Genomic DNA, 18,874 nt, shown 5'->3' with positions numbered 1-18,874 from the left:
GTGAGAAATAAAATCTGATTTGATATTATGGTAAGAACAGCTGAAATAAGCAATGATAAATTAAAGTTCATCATTGCTTTAAGACGTGAATGTCAGTCAGGGTGGAAAATGTCAAGAACTTTGAAAGTTTCTTCAAGTGCAGTCGCAAAAACCATCAAGCACTCATGAGAACCGCCCGAGGAAAGGAAGACCCAGATTTACCTCTGCTGCAGAGGATAAGTTCATTAGAGTTACCAGCCTCAGAAATTGCAGCCCAAATGAATGCTTCAGAGTTCAAGTAACAGACACATCTCAACATCAACTGTTCAGAGGAGACTGTGTGAATCAGGCCATCATTGCTGCAAAGAAACCACTAGTAAAGGACACCACTAAGATGAGACTTGCTTGGGCCAAGAAACATGAGCAATGGACATTAGACCGGTGGGAATCTGTCCTTCGGTCTGATGAGTCCAACCGCCGTGTCTTTGTAAGACGCAGAGTAGGTGAACGGATGATCTCTGCATGTGTGGTTCCCACCGTGAAGCAGAGGTGTGATGGTGTGGGGGTGCTTTGCTGGTGACACTGATTTATTTCGAATTCAAGGCACACTTAACCAGCATTGCTAACAGCCAGCATTCTACACCGATATGCCATGCCATCATGATTCCACTTATTGGGACTATCATTTGGCTTTAAAAAAGGACAATGACCCAACACCAGGCTGTGTAAGGGCTATTTGACCAAGAAGGAGAGTGATGGAGTGCTGCATCAGATGACCTGGCCTCCACAATCACCTGACCTCAACCCAATTGAGATGGTTTGGGATGAGTTGGACTGCAGAGGGAAGGAAAAGCAGCCAACAAGTGCTCAGCATATGTGGGAAGTCCTTCAAGACTGTTGGAAAAGCATTCCAGGTGAAGCTGGTTGAGAGAATGCCAAGAGTGTTTAAAGCTGTCATCAAGGTCAAAGGGTGGCTACTTTGAAGAATCTAAGATATATTTTGATTTGTTTAACACTTCTTTGGTTACTACATGATTCCATATGTGTTATTTCATAGTGTTGATGTCTTCACTATTATTCTACAATGTAGAAAATAGTCAAAATAAAATAAAAACCCTTGAATGAGTAGGTGTGTCCAAACTTTTGACTGGTACTGTATATATTTTTTATCCTGTCGGATAAACACTCCAAACAGCCTACCCGACTGCTCAGAGGCGTCCGCATGGTCCTAAAGCACACGGTCGCATGATTTGATACAGAGGGGTTGGGTTAAATGCGGAAGACACATTTCAGTTGAAGGCATTCAGTTGTGCAACTGACTAGGTATCCCCCCTTTCCTTTGTATTACATTTCAATGATAAAACTACGTGGCACAAAAATGTGATTTCAGAATGTGGGTGGGGGGACGGACATGTTCCCCCCCTGTCCCCAGTGAAAGTTAAATTAATATGGATGCTACCATGAATACCGATAGTCCTGAATTAATCATGAATAATTATAAGTGAGAAAGTTAGTCACACAAATATCATACCACCATGACATGCTAACCTCTCACCATTACGATAAAAATGTTTGGGGGGTATGATATTTGTGCGTCTAACTTTCTCACTCATCATTATTCAGGACTATCTGTAATCATGGTATCATCCACATTAATGTAGAAGTGATCAAAAACATGTTCTATTCTTATTTACAATAAAAGTGACTCCAAAAAAACACTACATTATTTGACATTCCTTTCGCCACAAAATAATCAAAACGTGCTGTAGTACAGAGCCAAAACAAAAAATGTGTCACTATCCCAATACTTTTGCAGTGCACTGTATTTAATCATATCTACAGTAGGTCATGTAAAATGTATTCATCTCTACTGTACCTGCAAACCTACTGTAAGTCATGTCAAATGTAGTCATCTTTACTGTACCTGCAAACCTACTGTAAGTCATGTCAAATGTAGTCATCTTTACTGTACCTGCAAACCTACTGTAAGTCATGTCAAATGTAGTCATCTTTACTGTACCTGCAAACCTACTGTAAGTCATGTCAAATGTAGTCATCTTTACTGTACCTGCAAACCTACTGTAAGTCATGTCAAATGTAGTCATCTTTACTGTACCTGCAAACCTACTGTAGGTCATGTCAAATGTAGTCATCTTTACTGTACCTGCAAACCTACTGTAAGTCATGTCAAATGTATTCATCTTTACTGTACCTGCAAACCTACTGTAAGTCATGTCAAATGTATTCATCTCTACTGTACCTGCAAACCTACTGTAAGTCATGTCAAATGTAGTCATCTTTACTGTACCTGCAAACCTACTGTAGGTCATGTAAAATGTAGTCATCTCTACTGTACCTGCAAACCTACTGTAAGTCATGTCAAATGTAGTCATCTCTACTGTACCTGCAAACATTTACATTTAAGTCATTTAGCAGACGCTCTTATCCAGAGCGACTTACAAATTGGTGCGTTCACCTTAAGACATCCAGTGGAACAGCCACTTTACAATAGTGCATCTAAATCTTTTAAGGGGGGTGAGAAGGATTACTTTATCCTATCCTAGGTATTCCTGAAAGAGGTGGGGTTTCGGGTGTCTCCGGAAGGTGGTGATTGACTCCGCTGTCCTGGCGTCGTGAGGGAGTTTGTTCCACCATTGGGGGGCCAGAGCAGCGAACAGTTTTGACTGGGCTGCGCGGGAACTGTACTTCCTCAGTGGTAGGGAGGCGAGCAGGCCAGAGGTGGATGAACGCAGTGCCCTTGTTTGGGTGTAGGGCCTGATCAGAGCCTGGAGGTACTGAGGTGCCGTTCCCCTCACAGCTCCGTAGGCAAGCACCATGGTCTTGTAGCGGATGCGAGCTTCAACTGGAAGCCAGTGGAGAGAGCGGAGGAGCGGGGTGACGTGAGAGAACTTGGGAAGGTTGAACACCAGACGGGCTGCGGCGTTCTGGATGAGTTGTAGGGGTTTAATGGCACAGGCAGGGAGCCCAGCCAACAGCGAGTTGCAGTAATCCAGACGGGAGATGACAAGTGCCTGGATTAGGACCTGCGCTGCTTCCTGTGTGAGGCAGGGACGTACTCTGCGGATGTTGTAGAGCATGAACCTACAAGAACGGGCCACCGCCTTGATGTTAGTTGAGAATGACAGGGTGTTGTCCAGGATCACGCCAAGGTTCTTAGCGCTCTGGGAGGAGGACACAATGGAGTTGTCAACCGTGATGGCGAGATCATGGAACGGGCAGTCCTTCCCCGGGAGGAAGAGCAGCTCCGTCTTGCCGAGGTTCAGCTTGAGGTGGTGATCCGTCATCCACACTGATATGTCTGCCAGACATGCAGAGATGCGATTCGCCACCTGGTCATCAGAAGGGGGAAAGGAGAAGATTAATTGTGTGTCGTCTGCATAGCAATGATAGGAGAGACCATGTGAGGTTATGACAGAGCCAAGTGACTTGGTGTATAGCGAGAATAGGAGAGCCTATACAAACCTACTGTAGGTCATGTAAAATGTATTCATCTCTACTGTACGTCATGTAAAATGTATTCATCTCTACTGTACGTCATGTAAAATGTATTCATCTCTACTGTACGTCATGTAAAATGTATTCATCTCTACTGTACGTCATGTCAAATGTATTCATCTCTACTGTATGTCATGTCAAATGTATTCATCTCTACTGTAAGTCATGTCAAATGTATTCATCTCTACTGTACCTGCAAACCTACTGTAGGTCATGTAAAATGTAGTCATCTCTACTGTACCTGCAAACCTACTGTAAGTCATGTAAAATGTCATCTCTACTCTACCTGCAAACCTACTGTAGGTCATGTAAAATGTAGTCATCTCTACTGTACCTGCAAACCTACTGTAAGTCATGTAAAATGTAATCTCTACTCTACCTGCAAACCTACTGTAGGTCATGTAAAATGTAGTCATCTCTACTGTACGTCATGTAAAATGTATTAATCTCTACGGTACCTGCAAACCTACTATAGGTCATGTAAAATGTATTCATCTCTACGGTACCTGCAAACCTACTGTAGGTCATGTAAAATGTATTCATCTCTACTGTAGGTCATGTAAAATGTATTCATCTCTACTGTACGTCATGTAAAATGTATTCATCTCTACTGTACGTCATGTAAAATGTATTCATCTCTACTGTACGTCATGTAAAATGTATTCATCTCTACTGTACGTCATGTAAAATGTATTCATCTCTACTGTAGGTCATGTAAAATGTATTCATCTCTACTGTACCTGCAAACCTACTGTAGGTCATGTAAAATGTATTCATTAATCACTACTGCTAAGCCAGTCGTTGTGTGTTTTGTGCAGAAGTTCTTCAGCCCCAGGGAGCAGAGAGATGGCACGCTACAGGGAATCAACCATAACAGATTAATGGTGACAGACAGTGCTGTGTACATAGGTGAGTTCACTTGCATTCATTTCAGATGAGTAATAACTATTTTTCAAATGTTTTTAAATTTTTTAAATTCAATTATTGGTCTAGCTACTGGTTGGTGGATTGACTAGTTTGCTTGTGAGGTGGGTTGACTATTTGGCTAGTACCTTTTGAATCTATATTTCTGATTAACGGTTTTGACGGGTGTCTGTTGTCCCACAGGCAACTTTGACTGGGTGGGGAATGAGTTTACGTTCAACGCTGGAGCAGGCTTGGTGATCAATCAGGCGGAGGGGGTGAAAGAGAAGAACTCAACGTTGGTGGAACAGGTGAGGGCTACGTTCGAGCGGGACTGGTATTCACGCCACACCAAGAGCCTGCAGGCTAACAAGATCCCAGTCTGCAACAAGCACCAGCTCAACCAACTGGCACATCTCAAAATCGCTCAACCAACAGAGCGCAATGGGAGTAAGGAGAGTCCCAATGGCTCCCTCTGAATCCGAAGACGTGGTGCGTTACGAGACTGATTTATGCAGGCTTTAAGAGAAAATTAACAGTTTAATACTGAAATCGGACACTGTAGACGTAATATAGGACTTGGAGGGCATTTGTTCATCTATTGAACCTTCTGCTTATTTCATCCTGACTGTTTCTTACAGAAGACATTCGTGGAAAGGGAACTGATCAAATAAATGGATTGTCTATTGAATGCTGAACCTCAGTAAATATAGTTCATCGTTAAATCCATTTTGCCAATAATGACATCATTCATCACAACCCTTTAAAACCCTCTCTGGCCCAAGCAGGTTGGAGCTGCATGGACAGTAGTGTGGAGATATCTTATACAAATCTATACTCCAAAAGGTGTTTACCCGGTGTGTCTTCAATTTTCATTTACAAAGTGCAGCATACCTCCAACCTCGACCAAATGAACTGGGGCCATCTGTCTGTTGGACCACAGCTGATCAAATGAAACTAATGGGGAAAATAGGAATGCCAGAAACCTCACCTGACTCCTAAGATAAAGACATATATTTGATGTTTATTGTTGCAGAGTAAAGACAATTATGCCCCCATTGGCATTCATCTATTTTGGTATCATGTCTAAAATTCTGTTTTGGTCTAAACCAGAATGTAAACTGACTGGGGTTGATCTCAGAATCTTGACTCAATTTCTAGCAAAAGTTGCAGTCTTCTATTCTGTATATTTTCTATGTTGGAAACACTCAATAGGGTAGAACTAGATATTTAACTTGTGATAGAGCTTTAGGGCTGTTATGTTTTTAACATGATCAAATCATTTATATATTATTAATTATTTTTTGAGCGTCTTGCTTCCTGAAAAGTGTTGAAACCACCATGTCCCTGGACAGTACTTAGTTTGTAATGGATATGCTATCATTCCCCGGTCTTATGCATAGGTTAAAACGAAAACCAACTGAAGTGGTCAATAGCATACTAACATTGGAAGGAGCTGAGCTGCCCTTTTAAGGTCTAAGACAAGGATGGGAAACAGGCGGCCCCCCTTTTGTAGGCCCACGGATCAATTTTCAAAGCCTTAAAACAAAAGATCTGTCAGGGTCTCAACTTACTGTTGAGTTAGATTAGTAGAATACACAAGGTGACATTTTGAAATGTGGTTGTGCATCAGCAGTTTCTCTCGTTATGTCAGTCACTCAAGTAGCCCATGTCAGCAAAAACAACTGTGATTGTAAGTTAGCTGGCCACAGGACTATCTAAACTTTTAGTAATCATGGTTGAATTACCGATTTGGGGGGCCTCCATTGATGTTGTTAGTCACATCATATTAAAAACGGCAAACCTTTCTCTCCACCCTATGACAAAATTAGTTATAAAATTGAGAAATCTTCTCCGCCTCATGGCAAATATGTATAGAATTGCAGGAAATTAACTCTGAAACGTAAAACTTCCCTTAATGGCCCCCAAAAGGCTCTGATTGCATGTGTGAGTATGGATGTGGGTACACAGACCAGTGAGCCACTGCTGCCCCCTATGATGAGTTCGGCTTTGTTGTGGCCCCCACCCCCATCAAAGTTGCCCATCCCTGGCCTAAGGTATTTGTTTGGTAAAGTTACAAGACAATGATTTTACCTAATGGAATATTGGTCCTAGATTCCCAAGGTCTTCGTGAATAATTAGGTTTATTAGGTATAACTGGAAAAGGGTGTTGAACCAGTGGGACAACTGTAGCTCTCTTTAAAAACAGATGTTGACTTATTGAACAGATATTGTAAACAATTGGAGGCTATTTCAGTCAGTAAGATCAATAGCATGACTTTTTAAAGACTGCTAAACACCATTTCCAGTTCCCCCAAGGACATGTTTTGAAATAAGACCTTATGCATTGAACTTAACACCGGCAGAGAAAGTAACCACAGCAACTCTTTACACCACACGCATGATACACTTTGCGCCTGAACATCAAAGATGATCAACTACAGGAGTTGTCAACACCTTTTTATGAACATGTCACTCCAATGACTAAATACTGTATGTAATAGGCCTATCTGGGGTGTTTGATTGGCATTACACTTCTATTAATTCTGTTTCATCTGTCTTTTCATAGTAATATAATGGGAGAATACTTTCTCCATGTTTACAGGTGGTTCCCTTCACACATTATTTTATAACTGGGGTTCTGTTATATCATATTCTGATACAAGAAAAATATTAATAGTAAATTGAAAAAATAACAATGCACATACTTCCTGAAAATATGAATACGTTTGTCAGCGTTAACCAGTACATAAATGTAGCATTAACACATCTATGATGTACACTGCTCTTATGGCAGACAATGTTCTTAATCTGACAGTAAATATCTGTACAACAACTTACCCTTTAACTACAGGTAACTGCCAAAATATAGGAAACATCATCAGTGTCTTAATAGGGCGTTGGGCCACCACGAGCAGCCAGAACAGTGTCAATGAGCCTTGGCATCGATTTGACATGTGTCTGCAACTATTGGAGGGATGCAACACCATTCTTCCACGAGAAATTCAATCATTCGTTTTTTTGTTGTTGATGGTGGTAGATAACGCTGTCTCAGGCGCCGCTCCAGAATCTCCCATAAGTGTTCAATTGGGTTGAGATCTGAGACACACACACACACACCCTTTAAACCCCCTATGCTCCTTTGAGACCCCTCTTTCAAAGGCACAGATATCTCTTCTAGCCATGGTAGTCAAAGTAATGGGCAACTGGGCATTTGTATACATGACCTTAAGCATGATGGGATGTTTTAATTGCTTAATTAACCCATGAACCACACCTGTGTTGAATGAACCTGCTTTCAATATATATACTTTGCATCCCTCATTTACTCAAGTGTTTCCTTTATTTTGGCAGTTACTTGTATGTCCTCATGTCATAAAGAGGTAGTCAAAGGCATAGGACTGCTGTTGGTGCAACAGTCCAGAGTAGGCTACTTTATATATTGTTTTACGAGTGCATCAATAGTGACTGTCAATGATCTGTTTAGGAATGCACTTTGTCACTGCACAAGAAACATGTTTTCTTATTCAATTGCTGGCAAACCTTCAGTCACTCCAATGACATGCACACTTGATGTAGCAATTCTGGGATAAACATTTCCTAACCTATACATCGAACCCATTCGTAACAGATCAGAGCTAACCAAATGTGGGTGTGTCCCAGATACAACCTACAGTATAAACTGTCCCTGATTCACTGTTGCCACCTAGAGTTTGTTTAAGGAAAGACTATTTCTCTCACCTGCAAACAAGCACAAAAGATGTCTGAATACAAAGTAAAGATTAATGAATAGTCTTAGTCCTCATCATCACTTGCGCATTAGACAGACAGCCTACATTTTATTAGAATAGTCTCCTGTGTAGTTTTTCAAAATGTTAGATTAGATTTGTACATCCACAGTAGGCAAACATGTCATACGCTACTACTGAATGGTAAATTAATTAATTTAAAAGGTATGATTGTATTAATAGCTTGAAGGATACCACTGTGGTCAAGGTGATTTACAGTTAATTTAAAAGCACATTGCATCACAACACATGGAAGACCAGTGGAGGCTGCTGAGGGGAAGATGGCTCATAATAATGTCTGGAATAGAGCAAATGGAATGGCATCAAACCATGTGTTTTGATACCATTCCACTCATTCTGCTCCAGCCATTACCACGAGCCCGTCCTCCCCAATTAAGGTGCCACCAACCTCCTGTGTTGAAGACATTGATTGGGCTGGTTCGACATTGCAGCCGACAGTGCAGGCGACTGCCGACTGACTGTTCTACAAATCACCTTGCATTGTAAATAGCGGCTCATTATTTGTTGATCAGTCAATCACAATTTACCCATAATACATTGCGGTTTTGATGCTCTCGAACATGACCATTAATTACGATACTATTACAGTACAATGACTGCCCTCTGGAGGACAATATGTCCCACCAGTTAATTATATACTGAACAAAAATATAAAACGCAAAATGTAATTTTACTGAGTTATAGTTCATATACAGAAATCAGTCAATTTAAATAAATTCATTAGGCCCTAATCTATGGATTTCATGTGACTGGGAATACAGATATGCATCTGTTGGTCACAGATACCTTAAAAAAAGATGATAGGATCAGAAAACCAGTTTTTTTTTTTTTTTTTTATTATTATTTTTTTATTTTACCTTTAGGCAAGTCAGTTAAGAACAAATTCTTATTTTCAATGACGGCCTAGGAACAGCGGGTTAACTGCCTGTTCAGGGGCAGAACGACAGATTTGTACCTTGTCAGCTCGGGGGTTTGAACTTGCAACCTTCCGGTTACTAGTCCAACGCTCTAACCACTAGGCTACCCTGCCACCCCAGTATCTGGTGTGACCACCATTTGATTGTGGCATGTAGAAAGTTGTCCCACCCCTCTAATGGCTGTGTGAAGTTCTTGGATATTGTCGGGAACTGGAACATGCCGTCGTACACGTCAAACCAGAGCATCCCACACATGCTCAATTGGTGACATGTCTGGCGAGTATTCAGTCCATGGATGAACTGGGACATTTTCAGCTTCCAGGAATTGTGTACAGATTCTTGTGACATGGGGCAGTGCATTATCATGCTGAAATATGAGGTAATGGCGGCAGATAAATGGCCCCAGGATCTCGTCACGGTATCTCTGTGCATTCAAATTGCCATCGATAAATGCAATTGTGTTCGTTGTCCATAGCTTATACCTGCTCATACCATAACCCCACCGCCACCATGGGGCACTCTGTTCAACGTTGACATCAGAAAACCTCTCACCAACATTATGCCATACACGTGGTCTCCGGTTTTGAGGCATATTGGACGTACTGCCAAATTCTATAAAATGACATGAGGGCAGTTTATGGTAGAGAAATTAACATTCAATTCTCTGGCAACAGCTCTGGTGAACATTCCTGGAGTCAGCATCCCAACTGCACGTTCATTCAAAACTTGACACATTTGTGGCATAGTGTTGTGTGATATAACTGCACATTTTAGAGTGGCCTTTTTTGAGAAATAATATTTTTGTGCATATGGAAAACGTCAGTTTATGAAACATGGGACCAACACTTTATATGTTGCATTTATATTTTTGTTCAGTGTACATTACACCATCTCCGTTTCCAAATGTACAAATAAGCAGAGTAAGTTATGCCTTACAAATATGTTCTCATGCATAATACAACATACTTTCTTTGCTTAATTTTGGCATGCCCACTGTTGCATGCCCTGCCTTTATGAACTGTAGGACTAAAGTACAATAGACAGCCTTATTTTAACAATATATATTTCAAAATAAAAAAAGGAGTGTATATTTATTGTATAACCTTGACGCCTATATCGAATTCATACATTTAATGTTTACTCTTAATAAAAACAAATCTGATATGTATGTATTGTGGTTTTATTCAGAGGCTACTGGACACGTCAAGTCCAGGTTACCAAACCCGGTAACTATCCAAATTCAGGTAGGTCTACGCGCTTTAGTGACTATCCATTTCAGATTACGTGTGATTTAAACTGTGGTGGTTTAACCTGTGAACTAATTAATCCTATCTCAAGAGTGGGGGTTAATTTACCACAGCGCCCGGGTGACAAGGGTGTGGGGGCTCTCAATCATGAAACTAGATTTGCCAGTCTCTTGGCTATCACCCTATTCAGGCATAGAGAGGTATCTTCAACTAGCACACGGAAACTTCGTCCTACACAACAGCGCCAATAAACGGGCAATGTAGCCTGTATCACTATTCAGGTAATGTAGTTTACAGAGAAATGTCAGGGATTATTAGTATTGCGTTATTATTAATAGTGCGTTCAAAGGATCACAAATAATAAAACACTTACTAGGTTACCACACACCTGATGGGCTGTTCAATTTGTAGAACGCTAAACGCTGATGTAATCGGTTACCATAGGGACCGATTAGGAGTCAACCCATTCGACCACTTCGAAATTCATGAGTGCGCATTTTCAGATTTTCTGCAGCTACGTAGAGGGATACTAACAATACATGGACTAGCTTGTTAGCTAGATCTCAACAAATGTATGCATACTTACACTTCAGTTGTGCATTTAGTTTAATTTCAAGACCAACCTTCCTCGCCTGAAGAGCACTACAGTGTATTTTTAGCCAACATGGCTGAGGACAGCGAGTGGGTTGTGGAGAGCATCGCTGGATATTTGGGAAGTCCTGAATGGGTCATTCCATACACTGACTTCTTGGAAAACAAATGCACAGGTAAGAAAGGCCATTTGGTTTTCTAAGTTTTTACGATAAAGAAAATTATTATAAACGGTTTTCAGGACCAGGATTACACATGCTGGAATCATCCTTGGCACCCCTGCTCGAGTGAGCTAGCTATCAAGCTGAATAACAGCCAGCTAGCTAACGTTAGCTATTAAATCTAGGTGGCATTCGCTAGCTAAAACTTTTACTGTAGCTAGCTAGCTTCAAGCGCGTAATGTTTTTGTTGGCGAAAGGGAGCAGTGATTTTCCAGCTCAGTTGTTTGGCATGCGTCAGTGCGTCACATGTTTGAGCGACATTCATCCAACATGTCTTATTATAGCTTAGTTAATACTTTAAGCAAAAAAAAACTAGCTGGTTAAGTTATCCACTGGGTGAAACAGTATATATCTGTGCGTAGAGACCACTCGAACGCCTAGAAAGTTCCGATTCAAACGCACAATTCACCAGATCTGCATTAGAATGATCACCAAATATTGAGTTTCGCTGATCAACTCTCTGCATTTACTTCCGGTATGTACTTCCAAAAAATGTCTAAATAAAAATGTACAAGCAACCGAAAAACATCCAGTGTGATATGATTGAGCTGTTGTATTCTTCCGAACTGATCGTGGCAGTAATTTGTGATTTTTATTTGGACCTTTTTTGGAAGTACATACCGGGAGTAAATGAAGATACTTGCTCAGCGAAACTCCATATTTGGTGATCAACGAATTTACATTATAACGCTTACAGTGGGGATCGGCGCTTTCTGGATGTTAGCATACAGATACTGGTGCACACACTGGTTGAATCAACTTAATTGGTCAACGTGTTGTGACATGGAATCAACGTGAAAAATTCATTGGATTTGAAAAAAGTCATTAACCAGTACTGTTTTCATCTAATTTTAACAAGCGTTGTAAACATTGAAATTAGGGTTGAACTCAAATACATTGACTTACAGGTAAAAGTTTTGTTAATCATTAATTTGCCATCTTATTTATAGGGCTAATGTAATGGTACCCCATTCATAGACGCCAACTGCTTTAGCTCTATTGATGATAGTATCTTCTTTATGGGAGCTTTTTGAAAGCTAACACGCATCGCTTGCCGTACTCTTTTGTAAACATAAGGACCATATTTCATAACAGCGAGAAATAATTTTATAAAAACAAAAGGTTAAATTGATACACACATTGTTAGGGTTAATGTTCCCACACAGCCATATCCATGTTTCAGCGCTTGTTTACTGAAGACAAGAGATGCTAGTTAGCTGTCTATAGCATGCTCTGAACACCTGTGTGGAAGCGTAACTCGGGAAGTGTAGTTTCGTTGGATGGAGGCAGCCATAGCTGTTTGGATCTGTAACTGCTACAGTGTAGTTTTGTCGGATGGAAGCTCCCATAGCAGTATAGATCTGTGCTACAGTAAGTATATTTTAAATTTAAAGGATTGTTTCTCGCTGATGAAAGATAAGGGCTATATATTTCAAAAGCCGTATCACAAGCAACTACTATTGACATTTCTAAAGGTTAAACCACAGCGTAGGGATTGTAGTTCACATGAGGTAGGGGAAGTTAATGGCTGAAAACTGTAGGGAGAAGGCAGAATGCCGCCTAAAGTAAAAAAAAAAAAGAAGAAGCTAATGTGATGGTACTACTACTTCTAAACTTCCAAAGATCCAATCAACCATGGATTAATGATGGTATACCTAGATACAAGCTGAAATTATGGTGTTCGTTGTTTTGGTAAATTAGATGTAAGTGTAGACTACATAAACCCAAGCTCAAGTTACATTCAACTGTTCAATGTTATTTAGGTAGTCTATGCAAATGAGTATGGAAGCTGTTCAATGGCTCAATGTTTTGACATGATACACCACATTAACATGTCAACGTGTTTTAATTGGCACGTTAAAGGGTAGGAAGTGTGAGTTTTTACTAGTGATGTACCGATATAAAAAATTTGGCCGATAGAGGCCTTTTAAGCATTCTAGTACAGTTAAATAGTTAACACACACACATGGACGCAGAGGTCTAAGGCACTGAATCTCAGTGCAAGAGGCGTCACTACAGTCCCTGGTTCGAATCCAGGCTGTATCACATCCGGCCGTGATTGGGAGTCCCATAGGGCGGCGCACAATTGGCCCAGCGTTGTCCGGGTTTGGCCGGTGTTGGCCGTCATTGTAAATAAGAATTTGTTCTTAACTGACTTGCCTAGTTAAATAAAGGTTACACACACCACACTGACCAAAAAGTTATTTTGTTGCCATTTACGTATGTCCTCGTTACCAGTAAAACATAATCAAAACCAATTTCTTTCACTTACTTGCTGTGCTGTTTCATTGTTCAGTCGTTTCATTCTCAACCAGGATTTCTATGGAATGCCATTTGGGTCTTTGCGTGTCAAAAAATATACTATTAACATTTTTTTTCCTTTTTTTTTCACCGGTATTTAACCAGGTAGGCTAGTTGAGAACAAGTTCTCATTTACAACTGCAACCTGGCCAAAATAAAGCAAAGCAGTGCGATACAAACAACAACACAGAGTTACACATGGAATAAACAAACATAGTCAATAATACAATAGAAAAAGTCTATATACAGTGTGTGCAAAAGAGGTAGGATAAGGGAGGTAAGGCTATTTGAGTGTCAAATAACACTATTTGACATGTCAAATAAGTTTGTTGACCAAACAGGACCTGAATATGACTGTCACATAATAATTTAAGGCGTTAATTAATTTTTTACGTAGTTATTACACATTGATTACACTATCACTCGGATTTCATATGTCACAAAGATTCATCGATATGTATGCTATGATGCTGCTAAGGTTGTCCCGCGCACCTACAGTGCTGGCCATTAAAAAAGGGCAATGAATTCCATTATCTTGGCATTAATGGATTTCACCTTAGAGTTGTCTCACTGAAATTTTGTTACTCTTTCAAATGACTGCTTGACTTGTTGACTGCTCAATCCACACAGCAGACATTGTGGGCTAGTTTAGGAAGGCTGTGCTGCACGTATAGCGCAAAATTTTACATGGCGTCATTACTTCATGTACCTTCATTATATAGGTATGCATATCAGCTTTGACATCGGTTTTGCACATCGGGCATTAAACTAGACATCGGCCGATTCCGATATTTTCCACGATATATCGTGCATCCATAGTTTTTACTCAAGGTAGTAACAACACAGTGTGGTCAAAGACTTAGTAACTTAGTTGTAGTCACAATCTAGTTACTTATAACTACAAACATAGTTATGCTTTAGCCTTTTCACATATTTATTAACTTATTTGCAGATATCTTAAATTACCCACAATGTACTAATTCTCAACATCCTATGGAGAATCTACTCTGCGTTAGCTACACTACATGGTCAAAAGTATGTGGAGACCTGCTCGTCGAACATCTCATTCCAAAATCATGGGCATTAATATGGAGTTGGTCCCCCCTTTGCTGCTATAACAGACTCCACTATTCTGGGAAAGCTTTCCACTAATTGTTGGAACATTGCTGCGGGGACTTGCTTCCATTCAGCCACGAGCATTAGTGAGGTCAGGCACTAACGTTGGGTGATTAGGCCTGACTCGCAGTCGGCGTTCCAATTCAACCCAAATGTGTTCGATGGAGTTGAGATCAGGGCTTGGGCAGGCCAGTCAAGTTCTACCACACCAATCTCGACAAACCATTTCTGTATCGACCTCGCTTTGTGCATGGGGGGCATTGTCATGCTGAAACAGGAAAGGGCCTTCCACAAACTGTTACCACAAAGTTGGAAGCACAGAATCATCTAGAATGTCATTGTATGCTGTAGCGTTAAGATTTCCCTTCACTGGAACTAAGGGGCCTAGCCGGAACCATGAAAAACAGCCCCAGACCAGTTCTCCTCCTCCACCAAACTTTACACTTGGCACTATGCATTGGGGCAGGTAGCATTCTCCTGGCATCCGCCAAACCCAGATTTGTCCATTGGTGAAGTTTGATTCATCACTCCAGAGAACGTGTTTCCACTGCTCCAGAGTCTAATGGCAGTGATCTTCACACCAATCCAGCCGACGCTTGGCATTGCGCATGGTGATCTTAGACTTGTTTGTGGCTGTTTGGCCATGTAAACCCATTTCATGAAGCTCCTGATGAACAGTTCTTGTGCAGAAGTAGCTTCCAGAGGCAGTTTGGAACTCGGTAGTGAGTGTTGCAACTGATGACAGACGATTATTACGCGCTTCAGCACTCTCCGATCCCATTCTGTGAGCTTGTGTGACCACTTTGCGGCTGAGCCATTGTTGCTCCTAGATGTTTCCACTTCACAATAACAGCAATTACAGTTGACCTGGGCAGCTCGAGCAGGGCAGAAATTTGACGAACTGACTTGTTGGCATCCTATGACAATGCCACGTTAAAAGTCACTGAGCTCTTCAGTAAGGCCAATGTTTGTCTTTGGAGATCGCAAGGCTGTGTGCGTGATTTTATACACCTGTCGGCAACAGGTGTGGCAGAATCCACTAATTTGAAGAGGTGCCCACATACTTTTGTATATATCGTGTAGCTCTGTTGAAATGAACACAACTTGTTTCCAAAGCTAAGCAGGGTACATAAAGGTAGGCATCTGTATGGTAGACTCGTTCTCACTGAAGTGTATTACCCCTCATCACCAGCTGTCTACACAATATGTGAAAACCAGCACCTCCCTCGACAGAGATAAATCATCTCAATAACTAAAGCAGATCGCTTGCTATGGCCCACTACATAATGAGGATGTGAAATTTCAGCACCGAAGCACGTTTTTACTTTGGGCAGAGTGGGTGGACACCCTATTGTTCAGGCAGAAGTCATTGGACTGTTGCTTCACATTTTATTTCAATAAACCTCTTTATTTAGGTTGATAGCATGACATTGAAAAAATGACTGATTCAAATATTACATTTTACTATCAACATTGAAACAAGGTCAAATAAACTGTGTAATCAAATCTAAAGTTAATTGACGAAAGGATGAAAAAGATTGTTTATGTTTCTTTGTGGAATTTTCAATGCAATTTCACCGTATACAGTACCAGTCAAAAGTTTGGACACACCTACTCATTCAAGCGTTTTTCTTTATTTGTATTATTTTCTACATTGTAGAATAATAGTGAAGACATCAGAACTATGAAATAACACATATGGGATCATGTAGTAACCAAAAAAAGTGTTACACAAATATGTATTTAATGAGATTCTTCAAAGTAGCAACCCTTTGTCTTGATGACAGCTTTGCACACTCTTGCCATTCTCTCAACCAGCTTCATGAGCTAGTCACCTGGAATGCATTTCAATTAAAAGGTGTGTCTTGTTAAAAGTTAATTTGTGGAATTTCTTTCCTTCTTATTGCGTTTGAGCCAGTCAGTTGTGTTGTGACAAGGTAGGGGTGGTATACAGAAGATTATTTGGTAAAATACCAAGTCCACATTGTTTTATTTTATTTAACCTTTATTTAACTAGGCAAGTCAGTTAAGAACAAATTCTTATTTACAATGACGGCCTACCAAAAGGCATCCTGCGGGGACAGGGGACTGGGATTTTAAAAATTAAAAATGAATACAATATAAATATAGGACAAAACACACATCACAACAAGAGAGACACAACACTACATAAAGAGAGACCTAAGACAACAACATAACAAGGCAGCAACACATGACAACACAGCATGGTAGCAACACAACATGGTACAAACATTTTTTATTTTTTTACCTTTTTATTTAACTAGGCATGTCAGTTAAGAACAAATTCTTATTTTCAATGAAGGCATAGGAACAGTGGGTTAACTGCCTTGTACAGGGGCAGAACGACACATTTTTACCTTGTCAGCTCGGGGATTTGATCTTGCTACCTTTCGGTGACTAGTCCAATGCTCAAACCACTAGGCTACCTGCCGCCCCATTATTGGGCAAAGTCAACAGCACAAAGGTCAAGAAGGTAGAGACAACAATACATCATACAAAGCAGCCACAACTGTTAGTAAGAGTGTCCATGATTGAGTCTGAATGAAGAGATGGAGATAAAACTGTCCAGTTTAAGTGTTTGTTGCAGCTCGTTCCAGTCGCTAGCTGCAGTGAACTGAAAAGAGTGACCCAGGGATGTGTGTGCTTTGGGGACCTTTAACAGAATGTGACTGTCTGAACTGGTATTGTATGTGGAGGATGAGGATTGGAGTAGATATCTCAGATAGGGGGGAATGAGGCTAAGAGGGTTTTATAAATAAGCATCAACCAGTGAGTCTTGTGACAGGTATACAGAGATGACCAGTTGACAGAGGAGTATAAAGTGCAGTGATGTGTCCTATAAGGAGCATTGGTTGCAAATCTGATGACCGAATGGTAAAGAACATCTAGCCGCTCGAGAGCATCCTTACCTGCCGATCTATAAATGATGTTTCCGTAATCTAGCATGGGTAGGATGGTCATCTGAATCAGGGTTAGTTTAGCAGCTGGGGTGAAAGAGGAGCGATTACGATAAATCTAGACTTGGTTTCCTCTAACTTTCGCCTGCAGCTTTAATATGTGCTGAGAGAAGGACAGTGCACCGTCTAGCCATACTCCCAAGTACTTGTATGCGCTGACTACCTCACGTTCTAAACCCTCATAGGTAGTTATAACACCTGTGGGAAGAGGGGCATTCTTCTTACCAAACCACATGACCTTTTGATTTGGAGGTGTTCAGAACAAGGTTAAGGGTAGAGAAAGCTTGTTGGACACTAAGAAAGCTTTGTTGTAGAGCATTTAACACAGAATCCGGGGAGGGGCCAGCTGAGTATAAGACTGTATCATCTGCATATAAATGGATGAGAGAGCTTCCTACTGCCGGAGCTATGTTGTTGATGTAAATTGAGAAGAGCGTGGGGCCTTGAATTGAGCCTTGGGGTACTCCCTTGGTGACAGCCAGTGGCTGAGACAGCAGATTTTATACACTGCACTCTTTGAGAGAGGTAGTTAGCAAACCAGGCCAAAAGCTTTGGCCAAGTGAATAAAAATAGCAGCACAATATTGCTTAGAATCAAGGGCGAGGGTGACATCATTAAAGACCTTGAAGGTTGCAGTGAGACATCATAACCTGAGCGGAAACCAAATTATACCCGAGAGAATACTATAGACATCAAGAAAGCCAGTCAGTTGATTATTAACAAGTTTTTCCAACACTTTTGATAAACAGGGCAAAATAGAAATAGGCCTATAACAGTAGGATCAGCTCCTTTAAGTAAAGGACGAACTGTGGCTGCCTTCCAAGCAATGGGAACCTCCCCAAAAAGGAGAGACAGGCTTTGCGATGATAGGGGCAGCAACCTTAAAGAAGAAATGGTTTAGACCCTCTGACCCAGATGTGTTTTTGGGGTCAAGTTTAACCTCTCTGGGGTAGGCGGGACGTTTGCATCCCACATGGCCAATAGCCAGGGAAAATGCAGAGCGCCAAATTCAAATAAATTTCTATAAAAATCAACTTTCATTAAATTACACATGCAAGATAGCAAATTAAAGCTACACTCTTTGTGAATCCAGCCAACATGTCAGATTTCAAAATGGCTTTTCGGTGAAAGCATAAGATGCTATTATCTGATGATAGCACAACAGTAAACAATGAGAGAGTAGCATATTTCAACTCTGCAGGCGCGACACAAAACGCAGAAATAAAATATAAATCATGCCTTACCTTTGACGAGCTTCTTTTGTTGGCACTCCTATATGTCCCATAAACATCACAC

General features: G+C 40.8%; 2 protein-coding genes across 8 annotated transcripts in view; both read left to right on the top strand.

Moving 5' to 3' along the window:
- Positions 1–10,286, top strand: part of LOC115135024 (inactive phospholipase D5-like) — a 64,580-nt gene extending 54,294 nt beyond the window's left edge. The window contains exons 9-10 of the mRNA XM_029669214.2: positions 4,314–4,404; positions 4,603–10,286. Of these exons, the coding sequence (XP_029525074.1) occupies positions 4,314–4,404; positions 4,603–4,877 (366 nt within the window). The 3' untranslated portion in view covers positions 4,878–10,286. The remainder of the gene's footprint in view (positions 1–4,313; positions 4,405–4,602) is intronic.
- A 523-nt stretch (positions 10,287–10,809) lies between these two features.
- LOC115135023 (cilia- and flagella-associated protein 36) overlaps positions 10,810–18,874 on the top strand; it is a 31,818-nt gene continuing 23,753 nt past the window's right edge. For 2 of the 7 annotated variants that reach the window (XM_029669211.2, XM_029669210.2), the window contains exon 1: positions 10,812–11,138. In XM_029669211.2, the coding sequence (XP_029525071.2) occupies positions 11,036–11,138 (103 nt within the window). In that variant the 5' untranslated portion in view covers positions 10,812–11,035. Of the gene's footprint in view, positions 11,139–12,423; positions 12,555–18,874 lie in introns of those variants that run through there. The other 5 variants (XM_065023134.1, XM_029669209.2, XM_065023135.1 and 2 more) reach the window with 5 other exon arrangements.

Source organism: Oncorhynchus nerka, linkage group LG10, assembly GCF_034236695.1.
Source record: "Oncorhynchus nerka isolate Pitt River linkage group LG10, Oner_Uvic_2.0, whole genome shotgun sequence".
In the NCBI taxonomy this organism is placed as follows: Eukaryota; Metazoa; Chordata; class Actinopteri; order Salmoniformes; family Salmonidae; genus Oncorhynchus; species Oncorhynchus nerka.
The sequence above is the reverse complement of the archived record's forward strand: the minus strand, read 5'-3'. Positions and strand labels throughout refer to the sequence as shown.